The sequence below is a fragment of the Neltuma alba genome, unplaced genomic scaffold (genome assembly GCF_004799145.2).
Source record: "Neltuma alba isolate B1F8T4 unplaced genomic scaffold, ASM479914v2 tig00010187_pilon, whole genome shotgun sequence".
Lineage (NCBI taxonomy): Eukaryota > Viridiplantae > Streptophyta > Magnoliopsida > Fabales > Fabaceae > Neltuma > Neltuma alba.
The window spans coordinates 485815-505825 of record NW_021635127.1 but is presented as its reverse complement, the minus strand read 5'-3'; the positions used below and the strand labels follow the sequence as shown (position 1 = coordinate 505825).

Sequence of the window (20011 nt, the reverse complement as noted above, 5' to 3'; positions counted from 1 at the left end):
CATGTTGAATATTTCATCAAATGATAGTTTTAGCTATTACACGTGATTAGCAAGGTATTTTAGAAAGACAATACCTAATTATTATAAATAACTAATTTAACTAATTTTTAAACTTATTTAGATTATTTAAATTGGAAGTACTAATTATTTTATATCACATATTGCTTTGGGACAGTGATGCTTGCTATGCAACTAGTTGAGTACTTAGATGCTTCACTGTGTAGTCTGTGGACCGCGCACACAGGCAAAGAGCAGTGGATGTGGTGATATTACCAAGGAAGCGACGTCGTTTTAGGGTAAAGGAGGCGCAGCACGTGGAGTGAGCAGCGGAGAGAAACCGGTCGCAGATGAATATGTACAAAAGACTAACGAAATTGGACTTATTTTTTCGGTGATACGTGCGCGGTGGGTCTGATTCCTTGGGCACAAAACACACCCAATTTCGGATTGGCCCGGTGAAGTGAAGAGGCAATTTCTTCTCCGTTTCCTCTTATTGGCGTCTTCTGCAACATTTCGAAGTTGTTTGCTGACTTGCTCTGTGCCTTGTATTTCCAATCTCCGTTTCTCTCTCTGTTTCTCAATACTTGCTTTGTGCTTTTGTTTGTCGAGGAATTTGTCCCTTTCCGTTGCAATAACTTCACTTTTAAATAGGAAATATGATTCTTAAAACTTGAACGGGAATGCATTTTCTTTTTAAACTTTTATAGGCGCGATCGACTTAATTATTAAATCTTGTTGAGTGATATCAAGATCCTTAGCCTTTGTAACTACAACATGACATTTATTTTGCTGGTCAAGAAAGAATGTGATATTTATTGTAGCAAGTGGTGACTTTCTGATTGTGCATCGGTGAAGATTCTTATCAGTTAGCCATTGGGGAATTTCAGTTGTGAACCCCAGAAAGAAACTTATGGATCGCCTCAATGATCCTCCCAGTCTCGTGATAGTTTCTGATCTTGATGGCACTATGGTAAATGACACGCTTAGTTTTATTGATGGTCCGTCTTCTGCTGATGCTTGGGATGCAATCCGGAATTAACTGTTGATTTTACTGCAGGTAGACCATGATGATCCTGGAAACTTAGCCCTTCTCAGGTTCAATGCGCTATGGGAAGCCAGTTACCGGCACAATTCTCTGCTTGTTTTCTCCACTGGTAGATCACCTCCAAGTTACAGAAGGTTAAGAAAGGAGAAACCATTATTGACCCCTGATATAACAATCATGTCTGTGGGTACTGAGATTGCTTATGGTGAATCCATGGTGCCAGATGATGACTGGAAACGATATCTGGATAATAACTGGGACAGAAAAGCCATTACACAAGAAACGGCCAAGTTTCCTGAACTAATTCCCCAAGTATGTTTCTAGCCTATAATTTTTTTGATAATCAAATATATAAATTTAACTTAACCAAACCTGTAGTTTTGATGTTGTTATAGAAATGCATGCATATGTATAAATTACTTTCAGGTCATGTATTTTGACGCGGGCTCATTCTAGTTGATAAAATTTTGTTATGAGGGAATGTATGATCACATATTTGATCAGTCATCATTTGAGACAATGGGTTTTCGTGTAATATTTGTCAATGTTTCAATTTTCTGGTTTAACCGCAGCCTGAAACAGAGAATCGACCACACAAAGTTAGCTTTTATGTTGAAAAAGGAAAGGCCTCGGAAGTCATTCTTGGTCTCTCCAAATGTCTAGAAAAACGCAGGGTAAAATCAAAGCTCATAAACTATCATTATGACAAAATTTCTTTCACGTCGTTTTCATAGCTTTACCTAAATATCAATGCATGAGACTATTTTTATATTAATCTGATATTCATGTGTTCTTTCTCAGTTAGATGTGAAAATACTTTATAGCAATGGTACTGCTCTGGACATATTGCCCCAAGGTGCTGGCAAAGGACAGGCCCTTACCTACTTACTTGAAAAATTCAAAGCTGATGGCAAGGGACCAGTCAACACTCTTGTCTGTGGAGACTCAGGAAATGATGCTGAACTTTTCAGTGTACCTGATGTCATGGTGTCATGGTCTGTAATGTGTTAACAATGACTTAGGTCACCGTAATTTAAATCTTGCTCATTTTTCTGTTTATTGTAGTTGTAAGGTGAATAACCATTGTCTATTTCTTGAATTTGCAGGTCGGTAATTCACTGGAGGAACTGCTTCAGTGGTATGCAGACAATGCAAAGAGCAACCCAAAAATAATTCATGCAACTGGGAGATGTTCAGCGGGTATTATTGAAGCCATTGGTAACTTTTCAGTAGGTCCAAGTGTGTCTCCAAGGGATATTACTGAGAAGTCAGTTGAAAAACCTTTTAATCCTGGGCACGAAGTAGTGAAGCTTTACATATTTTATGAGAGATGGCGGTGTGGAGAAATTGAGAATTCTGAGCAGAAAATGCAAACTGTAAAATCAACCTTTGTAAGTTTAATCTCATTTTTATATTTTGAATTGCTGAATTTTGCTTGTATGGTTTGCATTAAGTAAGCTGAATTCCTTATATGCACAGCTAGTTAAAATGAGGCATTAGGATTATATATTCATTATAATGTAGAAATACAGAAATTGGGAGGGGGGGGGGGGAACTATAGTCTCAAAATGTAAAAAAGAAATATAGAAAAATAAGTTTGAATCAGGTTAGAAAAGAAAAATGAAATTCTTTTTTTCCTTTTCTCTCTCTCTCTTTTTTTTTTTTTTTTTTTTGGGGTTAAAAACCAATTGAAGAATTACATGAGAAACAATAACGACAACGACAACAAACAATCCTTATCCCAATAAATGGGATTAGTTGTTTGGATTACATAGCATCATTGTGCTCCATCAATAGCCAAATCTTTAGATAAATTATTGACCAAAAGATCCCGCTCAATTACATGAGTAACAAAGCTTATGAATTTGCTTTTGATATCTGGTCTATGAATTGCAGATTTTTATCTCTCCTGTAACAACCTAATATTTAGAAATCTTGGTTGAGACAGGTAGGGGAGAAAATCAATTTTGCATTTTCACTGTGATATTATCTTTCACCTCTCCTGTAAGGCTGTAACCCATGTAGTTTATAGCCACGTTATATAGAAACTCTTGATTGAGAAAGGGTGGGTGAGAAATCAATATTGCATGTACATTGTCACGTTACTTTTTTTATGGTGGCATTCTTAAATAACTTTGCTATGAATCTCTGGTCTCCTCCCATTGATTTGAAGAGTTACATTTGAATGTCTGCGCTTTTCTCTAGCATCACGCAGGAAGTTTTGTCCATCCATCAGGAGTTGAACAAAATAGGCACCAAATCTTAGATGCCTTTGAGAAATTGTATGGGGACAAGCAAGGAATACGCTTTCAAGTCTGGGTGGATCGCGTGTCTTTTGCAGAGATTAGTTTGGGATCATGGCAGGTCAAATTTGACAAGTGGGAATTATGTGGTGAGAGATATTTAGTATAGTACTTTGCTTAGTGGTGATTTTTATATCTTTATCTCTCCATTTATCATTTCATGATGGCATCTTGTTTCGTTTTTTTGGGTGCTTTCTAATTATCGTGAATGATTGAACTTCTAACACTAGACTGGAATTATTGAAGCACTTGTTGTTGGGTTTAGGTGTTTTTTGTGATTTAAAATTGTAACATCTGGTATACTAACATTAGTTTGGGTCCATACTTCCTAGTCTTCCTTTAACTAGCCTTCAATATTACGTAACATTTTGGCTCTATCTAGTCTGCTTCTTGACAAAAATAGAGTATGAAATTCTCAGTTCTATTGCGGACGAGGCAGTTACATGGATATTTATACACGCTAAAGGGGGCTAATCTAGTTACAACAAACGACGTACAAGACCAAAGAAATAACTAAAACAATTGCATTTTTTACAATCCTAACACTCCTTCTCAAGATATCTTCCATGGCAAGGTTGATGGTTAAGTCTGCAAGAAAACACCAGGTAGTCCTTTGGCAAGAATGTCTGCAGGTTGGCTAATGAAGGAAACATGACAATGAAGGCCACAAGTGAAATATATTGCTTCAGTCTAAAATGCATCCAATAGAAAAAGGAACTGAAGGGCCTAGGAACTAACTCATGAAAGTCATTCATCATGCTCACACTGCCTCCGCGTAACCTAAATCATTATTGTCACAATGTTTGATAAATTTTCAATTTACAGGTCTTGTGTTTGAATTTTTTTTCAGCATTTAATTTTTACATCATTTTCCTTCCACTGATAGTTACTCTGATCAATCCATTGTCGTTTTGAATCAGGGAATGAATTGCAAGGCTGCTCAACAAAAGTTTTAATGAATTCAAAGGTAAAGGATGTTGTAGATCCTTCCTAAAATGTGATCCCCTTTTTTGTTTGAAACTTTGCTTATCATATGGTTTTTTTTTTTATATCAGTAATTATTTTCTGCCCTGACAGCATTCGGAGTTTTGCAGGTTGATGCACCAGATGAGTTTACATGGATGCACTTGCATCAGACTTGGTTGGATTGTTCAGGACAAAATGACAAGACTTGGCTTATCTAGATCATCATTTAACTTCATAACATTTTATTGGGAAACGACAATCAGGGACCTATCTATCCATAACATTAATGTCAAAAGAAGACCTTGGAATTCAGAAATGACAGTGAAAGACCAATGATCCTTTATGAAGCCCTGGTCTTGAATACAGTACACCAATAAAAATATGTTATCGAGATGCAACTTCAATTACACGTTCACCTCCCGCTTGTATTCGTCCTCCAATCCCCTCAATGACCTATGACGTTTGCCACCTCAATGCCATTCTATTCTCAACATTGACAATCTCTTCCAAGTCTGAGCATGATCCCTCTGTTGCCTCCAGTCTTGGATTTTCAGAGGATAGAGGATATTGATACTAGGGAAAGAGAGTAGGAGTCTCAGAACAGAAGGGCAATATCGATTGTATAGTTCCCTCAAGTTTCTACTCATATGATGACATCATTTCATTACTCAACCATCTTTATATGCTAATATATTAACTACTTGTCGTATGTCTTATGCATAATGAAAGTTGTTTTCTTTTTATGTACAAAAGTTATATGCTATCGAATGTTACAGCCTTGACAGGGAGAACAGACCATTAAGGCCAATTTATAAATATGAGTGCGCGCTAGCGACTTTAATATTAACTTATTTAGTATGCTTCGATGTCAATTTTTTTTATAGTAGAGTTGTTAATTTTCTATTGTTACTGCTAAAGTTTAATAACAACCTTAATATTAACCTATTTAGTATTTCAGTATAAAAAATAGTGACTTTTTCTTTTATCAATAACTCCATTGAAAACCCTCTTGTTTAGGATTAACCATTGTAGCACTAGAAATTAACAACTAATGTTATGAAGTTTCCTACTGGAGTTGTGTTGTCATTTTCCTAGTTAAAGTTGCTAATTCTAAAATAATAGTTGTTAATAGTTATAAGTAAAAAATAAGAGCTTTTATGTCAAAAAAGGGAAAATGACAAATGAAAAACCTGGAAAATGTTAATTTCGTCGAAAGCTACCTGAATTAGTATAATCCTAGAAAAGTGTAAAATTCTAAACTGACATTTGGAAATTCAAGCAAAAAGATATAAATGCCCATATTTATAATTTTTATTTCAAAATTAGTAAAATGAATTGAAAATTTATTATTACCAGCTAAAGTTTAGAGATTGAGAATTTTCTAAATACATGATTTTTTTTCTCATCTTCTCAAGTTTTTAAATTTTTAAATTGCAACGACGACTTGTTAAATTCTATTCTCAAATTGAAAAAATGCATTAAAAATTTGTTATTATGGTCTGAAGTTTAAGAATTGAGATAAAATTACTTTTTCATGTCATTTACAACTTTATATGTTTATTGGCTATATTACATGAGCTATTAATAGCTTTTATTTAACAATGCCACTCTTTAGGTTCTTCACAATTTTTATATGGGCTTCAACTAAATCTCATGTGTTATTAACAATTTTGTTTAGCCAGCAATAAAGCTGTTTTTTCATGACAATTCACAAATTTTATATAAGTATTCTTTCGATCCTAAATATAAGACCCTTATTATAAGGGTGTTATATTTAAGACCGGAAGGATATTGACTATATTTTATTAGTTAATAACTTTCGTGGTAGAATATGTCTTCTTCATCACAGGTAAGGGCCCGATTCACGTCCAGATGAGGGCCTGAAGGCAAAAAGCTATGAACACCTCATTTATTTATTTTAAAAAGTTTGAAATTTAAAAATCATGATTGTTGAATTTCTAAACGAAAATTGTTAATATCTAATTAAATAAAGTCAATGATGATATAGTATATAAAAAAAGTCAATGATTATATAGAAGTTGTGAAAGATCTAAAAGAGTAGCTTTGTTATTTGTTAAACAAAAGTTAGCTATATAAAAATTATGAATGACCGTAGTCAAAGATAACAAGTTAACTCATAATTTTTTGTATCATAATGTTAATGAAATTTGGTGACTCAATAGTCATCTTTAATTTTAAAATGCAAGTGATTGTATGATTGAAGAATTTGAGATAATGAATATTAAAAACTTGATGTAAATATTTTCCTATCTTATACTGAAGATATTAATTCTAATGATGCAATTATAGGAATTATTAGCAAAAAATAAATGGAAATCCCTTAAAAAATATACAAATAACTCAAATTCATAATTTGTTAAAATCCTAATCAGGTCACATGAATTGAAGAAAGATTTTAAAATTTTATGAAATGACTCTGATGCTGATTTTAGTAAAAACCAAAAGAGAATTCAAATTAGGGAAAAAGACAGAAAAATGCAACTTTAACTCCAGAATCCCAAAAACGTCCAGCTAATTTCAGCAATCCCGTTTTGGTACCATGAGATCAAATTGGGATTATTATGTGAAAGGAAAAGACCAAATTGCCCTTCATTTTAAATATTATTTTTAAAATATCACAGCCCCTACCAGCCGGCTGGTCACCGGAGCTCCGGCGACCCGCCGACAATTGGTCACCAGAGCTTCGTCACTCGGAAATTTTTTTTTTTTGAAAACTTTTACAACTTCAATATAACAACAACTTTTGTAAAGCTATTAACAACTTCAGTATAGCAATTAACAACAGCTTTTCTGGAAAATTCAACAAACTCCGGCGACCGGAAACAATTTTTTTGAAAATTTTTACAACTTCAATATAACCGTTAACAACTTTTGTAACGCTATTAACAACTTTAATATAGCAATTAACAACAACTTTTCTGGGAAATTCAACAAACTCCCGCGACCGGAAACAATTTTTTTGAAAATTTTTACAACTTCAATATAACGGTTAACAACTTTTGTAATGCTATTAACAACTTCAGTATAGCAATTAACAACAGGTTTTCTTGGAAATTCAACAAACTCCGGCGATCGGAAACAATTTTTTTGAAAATTTTTACAACTTCAATATAACCGTTAACAACTTTTGTAACGTTATTAACAACTTCAATATAGCAATTAACAACAGGTTTTCTGGGAAATTCAACAAACTCCTGCGACTGGAAACAATTTTTTTGAAAATTTTTACAACTTCAATATAACAATTAACAACTTTTGTAACGCTATTAACAACTTTAGTATATCAGTTAACACCAGATTTTTCGAAAAATTCAACAATTGGTCGTCGGAGCTCCGGTTGAGGAAAACATTTTTTTTTGTTGAAAATTTTTACAACTTCAGTATAACGGTTAACAACTTTTGTAACTTTATTAACAACTTCAGTATAGCAATTAACAACAGGTTTTCTGGGAAATTCAACAAACTCCGGTGACCGGAAACAATTTTTTTAAAAAATTTTACAACTCCAATATAAACGTTAACAACTTTTGTAACGCTATTAACAACTTTATTATATTAGTTAACAACAGATTTTTGAAAAATTCAATAATTGGTCACCGGAGCTCCGGCGGAGGAAAACAATTTTTTTGAAAATTTTTACAACTTCATATAACAGTTAACAACTTTTATAACCTTATTAACAACTTCAGTATAGTGGTTAACAACAGGTTTTTGAGTTTGTTAAAAGCATTACTAAAGTTATAAAAATGCCACTTTTTGAATTTTTTTGAAAAACCTGTTGTTAACTGCTATATTGAAGTTGTTAATAGAGTTACAAAAGTTGTTAACTGTTATACTGAAGTTGTAAAAATTTTCAAAAAAAAAATTATTTCCAGTCACCGGAGCTTGTTGAATTTCTCAGAAAACTTGTTGTTAATTGCTATATTGAAGTTGTTAATAGCAATATAAAAGTTGTTAACCGTTATACTGAAATTATAAAAATTTTCAACTTCAGTATAACGTTAACAATTACGTTTTTTTGAAAATTTTTACAATTCCAATATAACGGTTAACAACTTTGATATAGCAGTTAACAATAAGTTTTTCGAAAAATTTAGAAAGTGGCATTTTTATAACTTCAAAAATGCCTTTAACAAACTCAAAAACCTATTGTTAACCGCTATACTGAAATTGTTAATAGGGTTACAAAAGTTGTTAACCGTTATACTGAAGTTGTAAAAATTTTAAAAAAAATTGTTTTCCTCCGCCGGAGCTCCGGCGACCAATTATTGAATTTTTCAAAAAATCTGTTGTTAACTGATATAATAAAGTTGTTAATAGCGTTACAAAAGTTGTTAACGTTTATATTGTAGCTGTAAAAATTTTCAAAAAAATTGTTTCCGGTCACCAGAGTTTGTTGAATTTCCCAGAAAACCTGTTGTTAATTGCTATACTGAAATTGTTAATGGAGTTACAAAATTTGTTAACCGTTATACTGAAGTTATAAAAATTTTCAAAAAAAAATGTTTTCCTTCACTGGAGCTTCGGCGACCAATTGTTGAATTTTTTGAAATGTCTGTTGTTAACTGATATACTAAAGTTGTTAATAGCGTTACAAAAGTTGTTAACTGTTATATTGAAGTTGTAAAAATTTTCAAAAAAATTGTTTCCGGTCGCCAGAGTTTGTTGAATTTCCTAGAAAACCTGTTGTTAATTGCTATACTGAAGTTGTTAATAGCGTTACAAAAGTTGTTAACGGTTATATTGAAGTTGTAAAAATTTTCAAAAAAATTGTTTCCGGTAGCCGGAGTTTGTTGAATTTCCCAGAAAACCTGTTGATAATTGCTATACTGAAGTTGTTAATAGCATTACAAAAGTTATTAACCATTATATTGAAGTTGTAAAAATTTTCAAAAAAATTGTTTCCGGTCGCCGGAGTTTGTTGAATTTCCCAGAAAACCTGTTGTCAATTGTTATACTAAAGTTGTTAATAGCATTATAAAAGTTGTTAACTGTTATATTGAAGTTGTAAAAATTTTCAAAAAAATTGTTTCCGGTCGTCAGAGTTTGTTGAATTTCTTAGAAAACCTGTTGTTAATTGCTATACTGAAGTTGTTAATAGCGTTATAAAAGTTGTTAACGGTTATATTGAAGTTGTAAAAATTTTCAAAAAAATTGTTTCCGATCGCCGGAGTTTGTTGAATTTCCAAGAAAACCTGTTGTTAATTGCTATACTGAAGTTGTTAATAGCATTACAAAAGTTGTTAACCGTTATATTGAAGTTGTAAAAATTTTCAAAAAAAAATTTCCAACCAACAGAGCTCCGGTGACCAATTGTCGGCTGGTCGCTAGAGCTCTGGGGACCGCCGCCGCCGAAGCTCCGCGGACCGGCCGACCAGTAGGGACTGTGATATTTTAAAATGAAGGGCAATTTGGTCTTTTCCTTTCACATAATAATCCCAATTAGGTCTCATGGTACCAAAACAGGATTTGTGAAATTGGTCGAACGTTTTTAGGATTCTGGAGTTAAAGTTGCATTTTTCTGTCTTTTTCCCTTCAAATTAACATGTTTGATTTCGCACTTAACATGTTTTAATTTTAAATTATAACTTTTTATCTCCATAACACACTTGTGTAGGTCTATAATGAATGAAACTTGATAATAATACAACTCTGAAAATTAATAAATTCAATTTAATAAAATTTTAAAATCCATGTTTAGATCATGTGACTTGATTAGGGTTTTGAAAAATTCAATGGTTTAAATAAGGATTTGAGTTATTTAAGTGCCTTTTAAAAGATTTTTTTCAAAAATAAATTATTTTTTTTCTTATGCAAATAACCATTAAATTTTATATGATTCGTTATTATTTTTTATTAAAATTGTTAATTGTTAATTTGCTATGCTAAATTTTAGCATTTGGTATAATAAATTAGGACTTTGAGGTAATTTCCGGAAAAGTTGGCCAAAAAACGATTCCCAGGCAAAAAGCCCCTCACCGTTTAAGTTTTAACGTTCCATTTGGTAGGTAATTATTTCAAAATCTTACCTCAAAAGACTCAAATCAAATTGCATCAACTACCAGACGATGTACAATTCCAGATCTACCGGTTTCTGGCATTCTTTCATAGTTGTGAAGCTTCACAATAAGATTTTGTTCGAATAGCTCAGTCCTCATTCGCTGATCCATGGAGTTCACTGACTCTTACAAGCAAACGGGCCCGTGTTGTTTTTCACCGAACGCTCGCTTCATAGCCGTTGCCGTCGATTATCGCCTCGTAATTCGGGATACTCTGTCTTTCAAGGTATTTTGCGCCCTCTTCCTTTCACTCTGATTCCATGGCTTTCTTTGCAATATTTCTGCCGCCTCTTAATATGCTGAGATTTCAACGTGAAGAGTTAAGCTAGAGCTTGATAGATGATAATGGCACTATGGGGGAGTTTTGTTGTTTGAACATTTAGAGTTCTGTTTTCTTTTACCCCCTTGTCTGGGTTGTTTCATGTGGGTGTAATGGTGTACTGTACAATCTTTCTTTCACTGTTTTCTGATAAAAAAATTTTCAGCTAGATGATTGTAATTGCTATTTCGAATTTGGCGCTCAAGAATTTTGGTACCTTGGAGTCGATTTTGCGAGAATGCATTTATGGTTATTTTAGTTTATTTTTTATTAAAATTTTAATAATAGATAAGTCATTTAAAGAATGGGGATCTGAGCATTACGCCATTTTCCATATCTGGATGTGCATTTGATCCCTGCTTAGCATGGACCGGCTATTCTGGGTCGATTGTCGTAAGGATGCTGTAGCGTGACGAGAGATGACCTCCAAGTACCCATTACTGTCTGAAATTCTAATTTTTTTTATCCCTCAAAATTGCGGGTTAATGATGAATTGAAATGAATAGATCTATTAGTTAAAAACTTGTTACAATAATTAAAAAAAGTAAAGGGTGATATTGGAAACTAATTTACTAGTCACTCTGTTCTGTCCATTATTCTCTCTTCTTAAGCTTCCAAACAATGGAACGGGTCATGACTTGTTTGCCCTTTCATGATTTGCCATTCTTTTTAATTCTTCTGTAAACACCAAATCGCAGCGTTAGATTCAGATGATTAAGGCAACAATAACTATCTAGGGAAGAAAATATTGATGGGGCTGGATTGGTAATGAATCCAAAACTCTATAAGATATTTGTTTTGGCTTCTGAAGCTAAAGCATTTGAATGTGGCAAACTAGATAACAATACTGTAAGAGTTAATGTTTGAGTACAGTTATGAGCTATGCTTGGTACAGGGTGATATGATTTAGTTTCGAATTTCAATATCAAAAACTGCATTTGGCCCTTCCATTTTTAATTTAAATCTGCTTAATGGGCATTACTGTCATCCAATTTGGATTTGACTTATTGATTGAGCAGCTTGTTTCCAGCTCAACATCTAGATTTGAAAGCAAACAATATTTCCCATGCAGGTCGTGCAGTTGTTCTCTTGCTTAGACAAGATTAGCTATATTGAATGGGCCCTCGATTCTGAATACATTCTTTGTGGTCTATATAAAAGGCCAATGATACAAGCTTGGTCGCTGACCCAGCCTGAATGGACATGCAAGATAGATGAAGGTCCTGCTGGTATTGCATATGCCAGGTGGAGCCCAGATAGTCGCCACATACTGACCACAACAGATTTCCAGTTGCAGCTAACAGTTTGGTCATTAGTAAACACAGCTTGTGTGCATGTGCAATGGCCAAAACATGCTTCTAGGGGAGTCTCTTTCACTCGAGATGGAAAATTTGCTGCAATTTGCACTAGGCGTGATTGTAAGGACTATATCAATCTATTATCTTGTCATACGTGGGAAATAATGGGCATTTTTGCTGTTGACACTCAAGACTTGGCTGATCTTGAATGGTCACCTGATGATAGTTCTGTAGTGATTTGGGATTCACCACTTGAGTACAAGGTAATTAGCCTTTTGTTTTCTTCCTCCTGTGAAGAGTCCAAAATTGGGGTGTCAGTGTTAAAAACATTCTGGATGAGAGAAGGAAAAAACCTGGTAATAAGAAAGATTAATTGGGCTGGGCCCATATATTAAGAAATTTAAGAAACAGTTAGAATCAGTGATCTAATTGTTGAGCTTTTGTGAATAGTATATCCATATTTTATCAAATCTCTAGCAAGTCACACACTTTGTAAGTTATTAACAATGTCGCTCATTTCTCATATTTTGTGCAATGCATGGGGAAATGTGCTGTGGTTATAACAGAAAGACAGAGAGGGAGAGAGACGGGAAGAAGAAGAGAAACAGAGAAGTAGAAGTTAGGAAGAAAACAAGAGAGTAGACAGATTCAGAGAGAAAGATGAGAGAAGAGAGACTTAGCTGAATAGTGCACTTTATTATTCACAATCTGGTCTGATTTACAAATGAAAAGAAGGGGCTTATTTATGAGCCTTTGACTAGGTAACGGCTAGTTTACAAATATACTCTAACGGCTACTAACTAAAAGCTAACTTTTCAACTATTATATAACAACATGTGACTAGTTGCTTTACAACCAAAATGTCCACTGTTTGCATCTGCTTTCTCGGAGGGGCCTGTGCTGTGTGTCATGTCATGTCGAATGTATGGAGTGGGATGGTGACGGTGATTTTTGGGGGCAGAACTATTAACTGCGATTTCACATGGGGAGAAGCCAGAGTGCTGGTCCTACCGGATTTTTTCTTTTTTACTTGGTGAGGATCATGCAATCCTATGATCTCACATTTGTCTTTTCATGAAAGATAATTTCCTTGTTGTGGGAGGATCAATATAATAAATCAAATCCAATAATTAGCAAAGAAGCATCTGCGTTTACACCAGTGTATCTCTATGTTGTATTTTATCTGTATATATTTCGTTTTCTTCCCTATGTCTGCTCTGCTTATTTATTGCTTAAGGCTTGTCATCAAAACATAATCAGCCGGGTGTGCAATAGAATAGTGTCAATAAATTGTGTTGTAATGGAATTGAGAAGAAACTTAGTTATCGTGGTTTAATATAGGTTCTAATCTATTCTCCTGACGGAAGGTGCCTTCTCAAGTATCAACCATATGAAAGTGGATTAGGAGTTAAAAGCGTGTCATGGTCTCCTTGTGGTCAGTTTCTAGCAGTGGGTAGTTATGATCAGATGTTGCGGGTTCTGAATCATCTGACTTGGAAGACATTTGCAGAGTTGATGCACTTATCTACAGTCCGTGGTCCTTGTTATGCTACTGTTTTCAAGGTAATCCTATTTTCTGCATTTCAAGTTTTTGATGTTTCAGTTATGGGAAATTTATATACCTCTTTCCTGAAATTGCAGGAGGTAGATGAGCCACTGCAATTTGATATGTCTGAGCTATGCCTGAGCGATGATTTTTCTCATGGAAATGATGGTAAGCAATTACTGTAGGAACCAGCATACTATCTTCTTTTATATATGCACTTCAGAAGTTTTTTCTTATACAACATCCAGTCAGTTCGATATTTACACTTTATGAGCTGTAGCGATACATTTTCATGAAGCATCTGGTGTAAAAATCCATTTAGATTTAGGGGGTGTTTGGATAGAAACCAAACCATGGTTTCAAAAGTGCTTTTACGGATTACGAAGTAAATATGTGGAGGAGATTATCTCGTTTTGCGGAAAAGTGATTCTGAAACCTAGGTTTTGGTTTTGCCAAACACCCCCTTAAAGTGGCTAAACCGCCAAAGAGCTTCAAATTTCAAACCTTTGAATATATATGTATTGTGAGGCTGCGGACATAGTTTATTATTCTTTTCTTTAGAAGTCATAATAATACAAAGGTAATTGCCTAAGCTGGATGAGCTTTTAAAAATCCTATTTATTGGGATGCTTGATGATATTCGTTATCATCTCTTTATAGTTTAACCCCTTGGGATGAATTATTTTTTAGCAAAATATTGAAGCTTTAATGACCAAACCACCAGGGGGATCTTTGCTTGTGTCTTTTCTCAAATTTAATTAATTTTTTAGTGTAAGTTGTGATGGATCTTCGCTTGGCCCATGCTTTAAACCACACAGTGTTTTCATGTGAAGAGGCAGGCTGGAGATAAATAATAAAGCCATCTTTGAGCATTCTCTAAATAACTTGTAAACCTTTGGGATTATTTGGTTCTTAATAGTCCACAGACAATTCTATTCAGTTTCATTCTTGGTTTCTTATCTTGAAATCAACAGAACTTAAATAAATCAGAATTTTGCTCTTTTCTACAAATTTATTTCCCGTGGTAGAAATTTTGTATCTTGCTAGAAGTTTCCGTCTTTGCCCTTGTTTTGATGATAAACCAAGATGCTAAGAGAGAATCAAGATTTGAACTAGTAAACTGGTGATATCTCGATTATTCTTTCTGCGCCTTCTGATATCTCTTGATTGGCCCGTTAGTTTTTTCCCTGCTCTCATTCATTTTTAATATTTTATTTCTTCCAGCAAATGTACCAGAAGCACCCTTCAGAGTCAGGTACGAGGTTATGGAAGTACCTATTAATTTGCCATTCCAGAAACCTCCTGCAGACAAACCAAATCCCAAACAAGGAATTGGTAGGCGATGCTTTACTTTTTTATTGCCACAAATTATGACCTTCCTTGCTGCATAAATTAATGATCTTAGAGAAGGGCGGCAAAATTGAGGGTATTTTTCAAAAGAAGTAGAAGACTAATAATTTGTTTTTCAATCACAAATAAAATCATCGCCCCGAATTCCATTATTTAGCAATAATGGGGGGGGGGGAGAGTAAAAAAATTTAATGTCCGTACGGCTTTTCTGGTCTTCATTATAATTTGTTTGCTTAAGTAGGAGCTTTACCAAGTGATCCCCTTGTGTCTTCATCCTGGGGTGATATGATCATATAGGATTAGTGATTAATATATGCATTGGATACCATCAGTTGTGATGTAACATCGCATTTTGAATCCTGAGTTGTTTGTAAAAAATGCGGACTTTTCTTGTTTATCTTCTAGGTGTTAAGTGACTTCAATTACTTTAATTTAATTCAATATATAACTTCTTTTTAAGCCTAAGATTACGTTATTCATGATTGAATGCCCTTCTCATGTAGAACCTATCCTTGCGATTCAACTAGTTCTGAGAACAGAAGATTGAGAAAAATTACAAGGAAGGAATTTCTGTTGATTATTATATTCAGGGCAATAAACTTGCTGTCTTCCCGAGACCAGAACTTTAAATTTTCCGCCTTACAGTTTGATGAAAAGCTTTAATTTAGGTGTGACGTTTGCCTCACCATGTTTATCTCCACATATTAGTTGCCAAGGGTCATTAGAAATGTCACCAGAAACCTTGCCATTGTCTGTTTCTGTGACCGTTTTATGTTTATCACCATCCTTTTTTTTTAATTTTTACACATGGGATAAAATCTTACCATGATGACTGAAACCCAAAGATAATTTGCGTCCGTCATTTCACATGCTTCAATGCATTGTCATTTTACTGTCATGTATTCCATGCACTGGTGAGGGTGGATCACTAATTTCTGCCCAATTCAGTGCTGACCAGCACAATCATGTCTTTTGCCTTTGTTTTCATATACGGTTTTTCTCTGCCATTCTTTGGATGTGTATTGGAGTTTGTATTTTGTCATTGTGTAAGCCTAAAATTATCCCGAGTCCTTAAGTATTTGTTGTATTTTATCACAACAGTTTTTCACTGATTTCTTATCTCCGACTTGTCCTTAAGCATTTGTGGTACTTGGTCTGGTTAAGGTGCCGACATTCTTTTGCCCTTGTTTACATGTGCAGTTTTTCTGTCTTTTTTTGGATGCATATTGGAGTTTCTGTTGTATTTTGTCATTTTGTAAGCCTAAAATTATCCCAAGTGTGGTTGGTTTGCTACTTTTGTCAATTGAAGCTTGTCTTATTTTGTTGTATTTTGTCATTTTGAATTTAAATTATCTTAGTCTCCTACAGCTCATTCTTTTTTCTGGGATTTGTTGGACTAGTTAGTTAGATGAACTGTATCCCTAGCAGCTCATAAATAACAGATGAGATAGATTTATGTTTATGAATGAACTGAGCACTACTAGTGTTTACCTTTACAATGCATCACATTTGTTGTAGGTCTTTTGTCTTGGAGCAATAACAGCCAATATATTTGCACACGAAACGACAGCATGCCTACGACGCTATGGATATGGGATATTCGACATCTCGAGCTTGCTGCAATCCTAGTGCAGAAAGATCCCATCAAAGCAGCAGCATGGGATCCAACATGCACACGTCTTGTTGTTTGCACCGCAAGCACACATTTGTATATGTGGACTCCCTCTGGTGCCTATTGTGTTCACGTTCCTTTACCACAGTTCACAGTAACAGACCTGAAATGGAATTCAGATGGAAGCTGTCTTCTCCTTAAGGACAAGGAATCATTCTGTTGTGCTGCTGTACCTTTATTGGCAGAGGAGTCTAGCGAATACAGCTCAGAGGAGTGATACTTCCACCAGAAACCAAAGTAATGGTAAATATGAGCAACTCGCTCTATTTCTTTACATTTGGAAGACTAGAACCTGGGATTAGGATCATAGATTCATGGCAGAGAATTCTTGTATATGTGCCGTGTACTTGTGTTCAACGGCTGAGACTTAATCTGTATGTGGGCTCTACATGTACAGATCGAATTTGAGCCACAGAATATATGTAAACCGGTTTAGGTAGGGCAATCGTGCATAAAAATGTCGTGTGAGCTCTCTTGTTTCTTTTTAAAGTATGTGAAGGGCTAAATCACTCCTTTGTTGTGGGGGTATATAAATTTAGCTAGGGAAAATGGAGCTTTTAATTCTTAAATTTTTAGAATTATCGATTTGGTTCATATAATTTGTTCATGATCGATTACATCCCTGTCATTATAAAATCATATAAAAGTAGTTCTTATGATTTGAAAACCAAATGATAGCATTCTGCTTTTTTTTTTTTGGGGGAGGGGGGAGATAGTCAAATTTAGAGCTTTTATATGGTTATGACTCCCATAAATTACAAGCCATGCTATTCAAAGCTTGTGAAGGAGAGTGTGCTTTTCTATAGTTTCAATTATCATAAATACATGAAAAATTAATCTTTTAATCCTTCAACTTCAACTCTTAGCTCATGTATATGATTCAATCTCTCAATTATGACTAGGTATAACCTACTCTTTGAACTTTCGACTTGTCTATATAACTCAATTCTTATCTTTTCATTTTCTTAAAGTCAAGGTGCAAATTTGTCTTTAAAATTTTTATTCAGGAGCATTGGGTGTTCTAAAGTGTTTTTGTGTTTAATGTAGCCTCTGAAGTTTTCAAATCATAGCAATTATTTTCCTAACTATTATCTAGGTTAATTTTGAGAGTCGGTTGACTAAAGTTGATAAATCTAGATGTAGATGCCATTTATGTCATTTTTTTGGATTAAAATGTAAATTTGTCTTGAAGATTATTACTCAGGAGTTCTCAATGTTTGAAAGTTCTTTAGGTTTAATATCACCCTAAAAGGTTACAAATTATAGGAATGTCGCTTAGGCTATTATTTAGGTTAAGTCTTGCCAAATATAAAGAAAAAGCATATAGAAAATATCTGGTTCATATTATTCAATCTGAGAAGATGCTTATATAGTGCAAGTTTTATAGAGCATACTAGAGTTTAAGACTTGGAAACATGTACTATGAGCTGTCATTTAGTCTGATCGGTTAACCAACATTTAAACAAACTTAACAAAGATTAGAGATATAACTTACAAGTTTGACTATTATTTGACCAAATATGTTGAGCTAACAAGATCATGTTATCACGTAGATGACATGTGGACTTGCTAACTTGGCATATTTGGTCAACAAGCAATCAAACATAACCTGGATAATTGTTATGGTAAAATTGCTATGATTTGAAAGCTTTTGGAGCAAAGTTGAATCCAAAAAAACTTCTGAATAAGTGAAAATTTTTTAAACAAATTTACATCTTAATCCTTTTATTTTGGGAAAATCACTAACAGGTCCCACAGAAGGCAATTTATTACTCTGAAGTCTCACGAAATGTCAAAATCACTGACAGGTCCCAAGGGACCTCAGAGTAATATTTTCGTTTTGTAAAATGACATTACTGCCCCTCATATTCCAGATTCACATTTGCTCTGTCATTACGATTTACAACCTCAGCAACGACTATTAACAACCTAATGAAAGGGCATTAACAACCCTAGCAATATCCGTTAACAACTTACTTTATAAAATTATATAACCTCTACATAAGAGTAAATTATAACCAAATAATATAATACAACAACTTTAACACTAAAATGGAAAGCTTTTTGATATCATTAAGAATTTTAACTAGATCCAATAGGATTATAGTAATATTTTAATGTGAATATCCATTTACAATTTCAACAGCGATTATTAACAACCGAATGAGAGGGCATTAACAACCTAAGCAGTAGCCGTTAACAACTTACTTTATAGAATTATATAACCTCTGCATAAGAGTAAATTATAACCAAATAGTATAATACAACTACTTTAACACTAAAATGGGAAGCTTTTTGATATCATTAAGAATTTTAACTAAATCCAATAGGATTATAGTAATATTTTAATGCGAAGATCCATTTACAATCTCAATAGCGACTATTAACAACCGAATGAGAAGGCATTAACAACCTAAGCAGTATCCGTTAACAACTTACTTTATAGAATTATATAACCTTCGCGTAAGAGTAAATTATAACCAAATAATATAATACAACAACTTTAACACTAAAATGGGAAGCTTTTTGATATCATTAAGAATTTTAACCAAACCCAATAGGATTATAGTAACATTTTAATGCGAAAATCCATTTACAACCTCAACAGTAAGTATTAATAGCCTAAGGAGAATTGTTAACAACCTTAACAGTGTCTGTTAACAACTAACTTTATCGGATAATATAACTTCTAACTATAACTAACTAAACTATAACTAAATAGTCTTAAAGTTAATCTTATATAGTTGTTAGAGGTTATATTATCTTATAAAGTCAATTGTTAATAGATACTGCCTAGATTGTTAACAGTTCTCTTTGGGTTATTAATACTCACCATTGAGGCTGTAAATGGATTTTCGCATTAAAATGTTGCTATAATCCTATTGGGTTTAGTTAAAATTCTTAATGATATCAAAAAGCTTCCCATTTTAGTATTAAAGTTGTTGTATTATACTATTTGGTTATAATTTACTCTTATGCGGAGGTTATATATTCTATAAAGTAAGTTGTTAACTGATACTGCTTAGGTTGTTAATGCCTTCTCATTCGGTTGTTAATAGTCACTATTGAGGTTGTAAATGAATCTTCGCATTAAAATATTACTATAATCCTATTGGATCTAGTTAAAATTCTTAATGATATCAAAAAGCTTCCCATTTTAGTGTTAAAGTTGTTATATTATATTATTTGGTTATAATTTACTCTTATGTAGAGGTTATATAATTCTATAAAGTAAGTTGTTAACGGATACTGCTAGGGTTGTTAACGCCCTCTCATTAGGTTGTTAATAGTCGCTGCTGAGGTTGTAAATCGTAATGACAGAGCAAATGTGAATCTGGAATATGAAGGGCAGTAATGTCATTTTACAAAACGAAAATATTACTCTGAGGTCCCTTGGGACCTGTTAGTGATTTTGACATTTCGTGGGACCTC

General features: G+C 33.7%; 2 protein-coding genes across 2 annotated transcripts; both read left to right on the top strand.

Annotated features, from left to right (window-relative positions):
• The first annotated feature begins 412 nt into the window (after window positions 1-412).
• LOC114754751 (sucrose-phosphatase 1-like) lies at window positions 413-4631 on the top strand. The gene is made up of 8 exons (XM_028943571.1): window positions 413-970; window positions 1058-1357; window positions 1618-1719; window positions 1847-2032; window positions 2152-2436; window positions 3251-3437; window positions 4269-4315; window positions 4443-4631. The coding sequence occupies exons 1-8, from the start codon at window positions 911-913 to the stop codon at window positions 4530-4532; spliced, it is 1257 nt and encodes a 418-aa protein (XP_028799404.1). The 5' UTR covers window positions 413-910; the 3' UTR covers window positions 4533-4631.
• Window positions 4632-10396: 5765 nt separating this feature from the next.
• On the top strand, window positions 10397-17037 carry LOC114754744 (WD repeat-containing protein WRAP73-like). Its single transcript, XM_028943564.1, has 6 exons — window positions 10397-10620; window positions 11786-12274; window positions 13353-13574; window positions 13653-13725; window positions 14782-14892; window positions 16426-17037. Exons 1-6 carry the CDS (start codon window positions 10504-10506, stop codon window positions 16794-16796), a joined length of 1383 nt encoding a protein of 460 aa, XP_028799397.1. The 5' UTR covers window positions 10397-10503; the 3' UTR covers window positions 16797-17037.
• Window positions 17038-20011: the final 2974 nt, after the last annotated feature.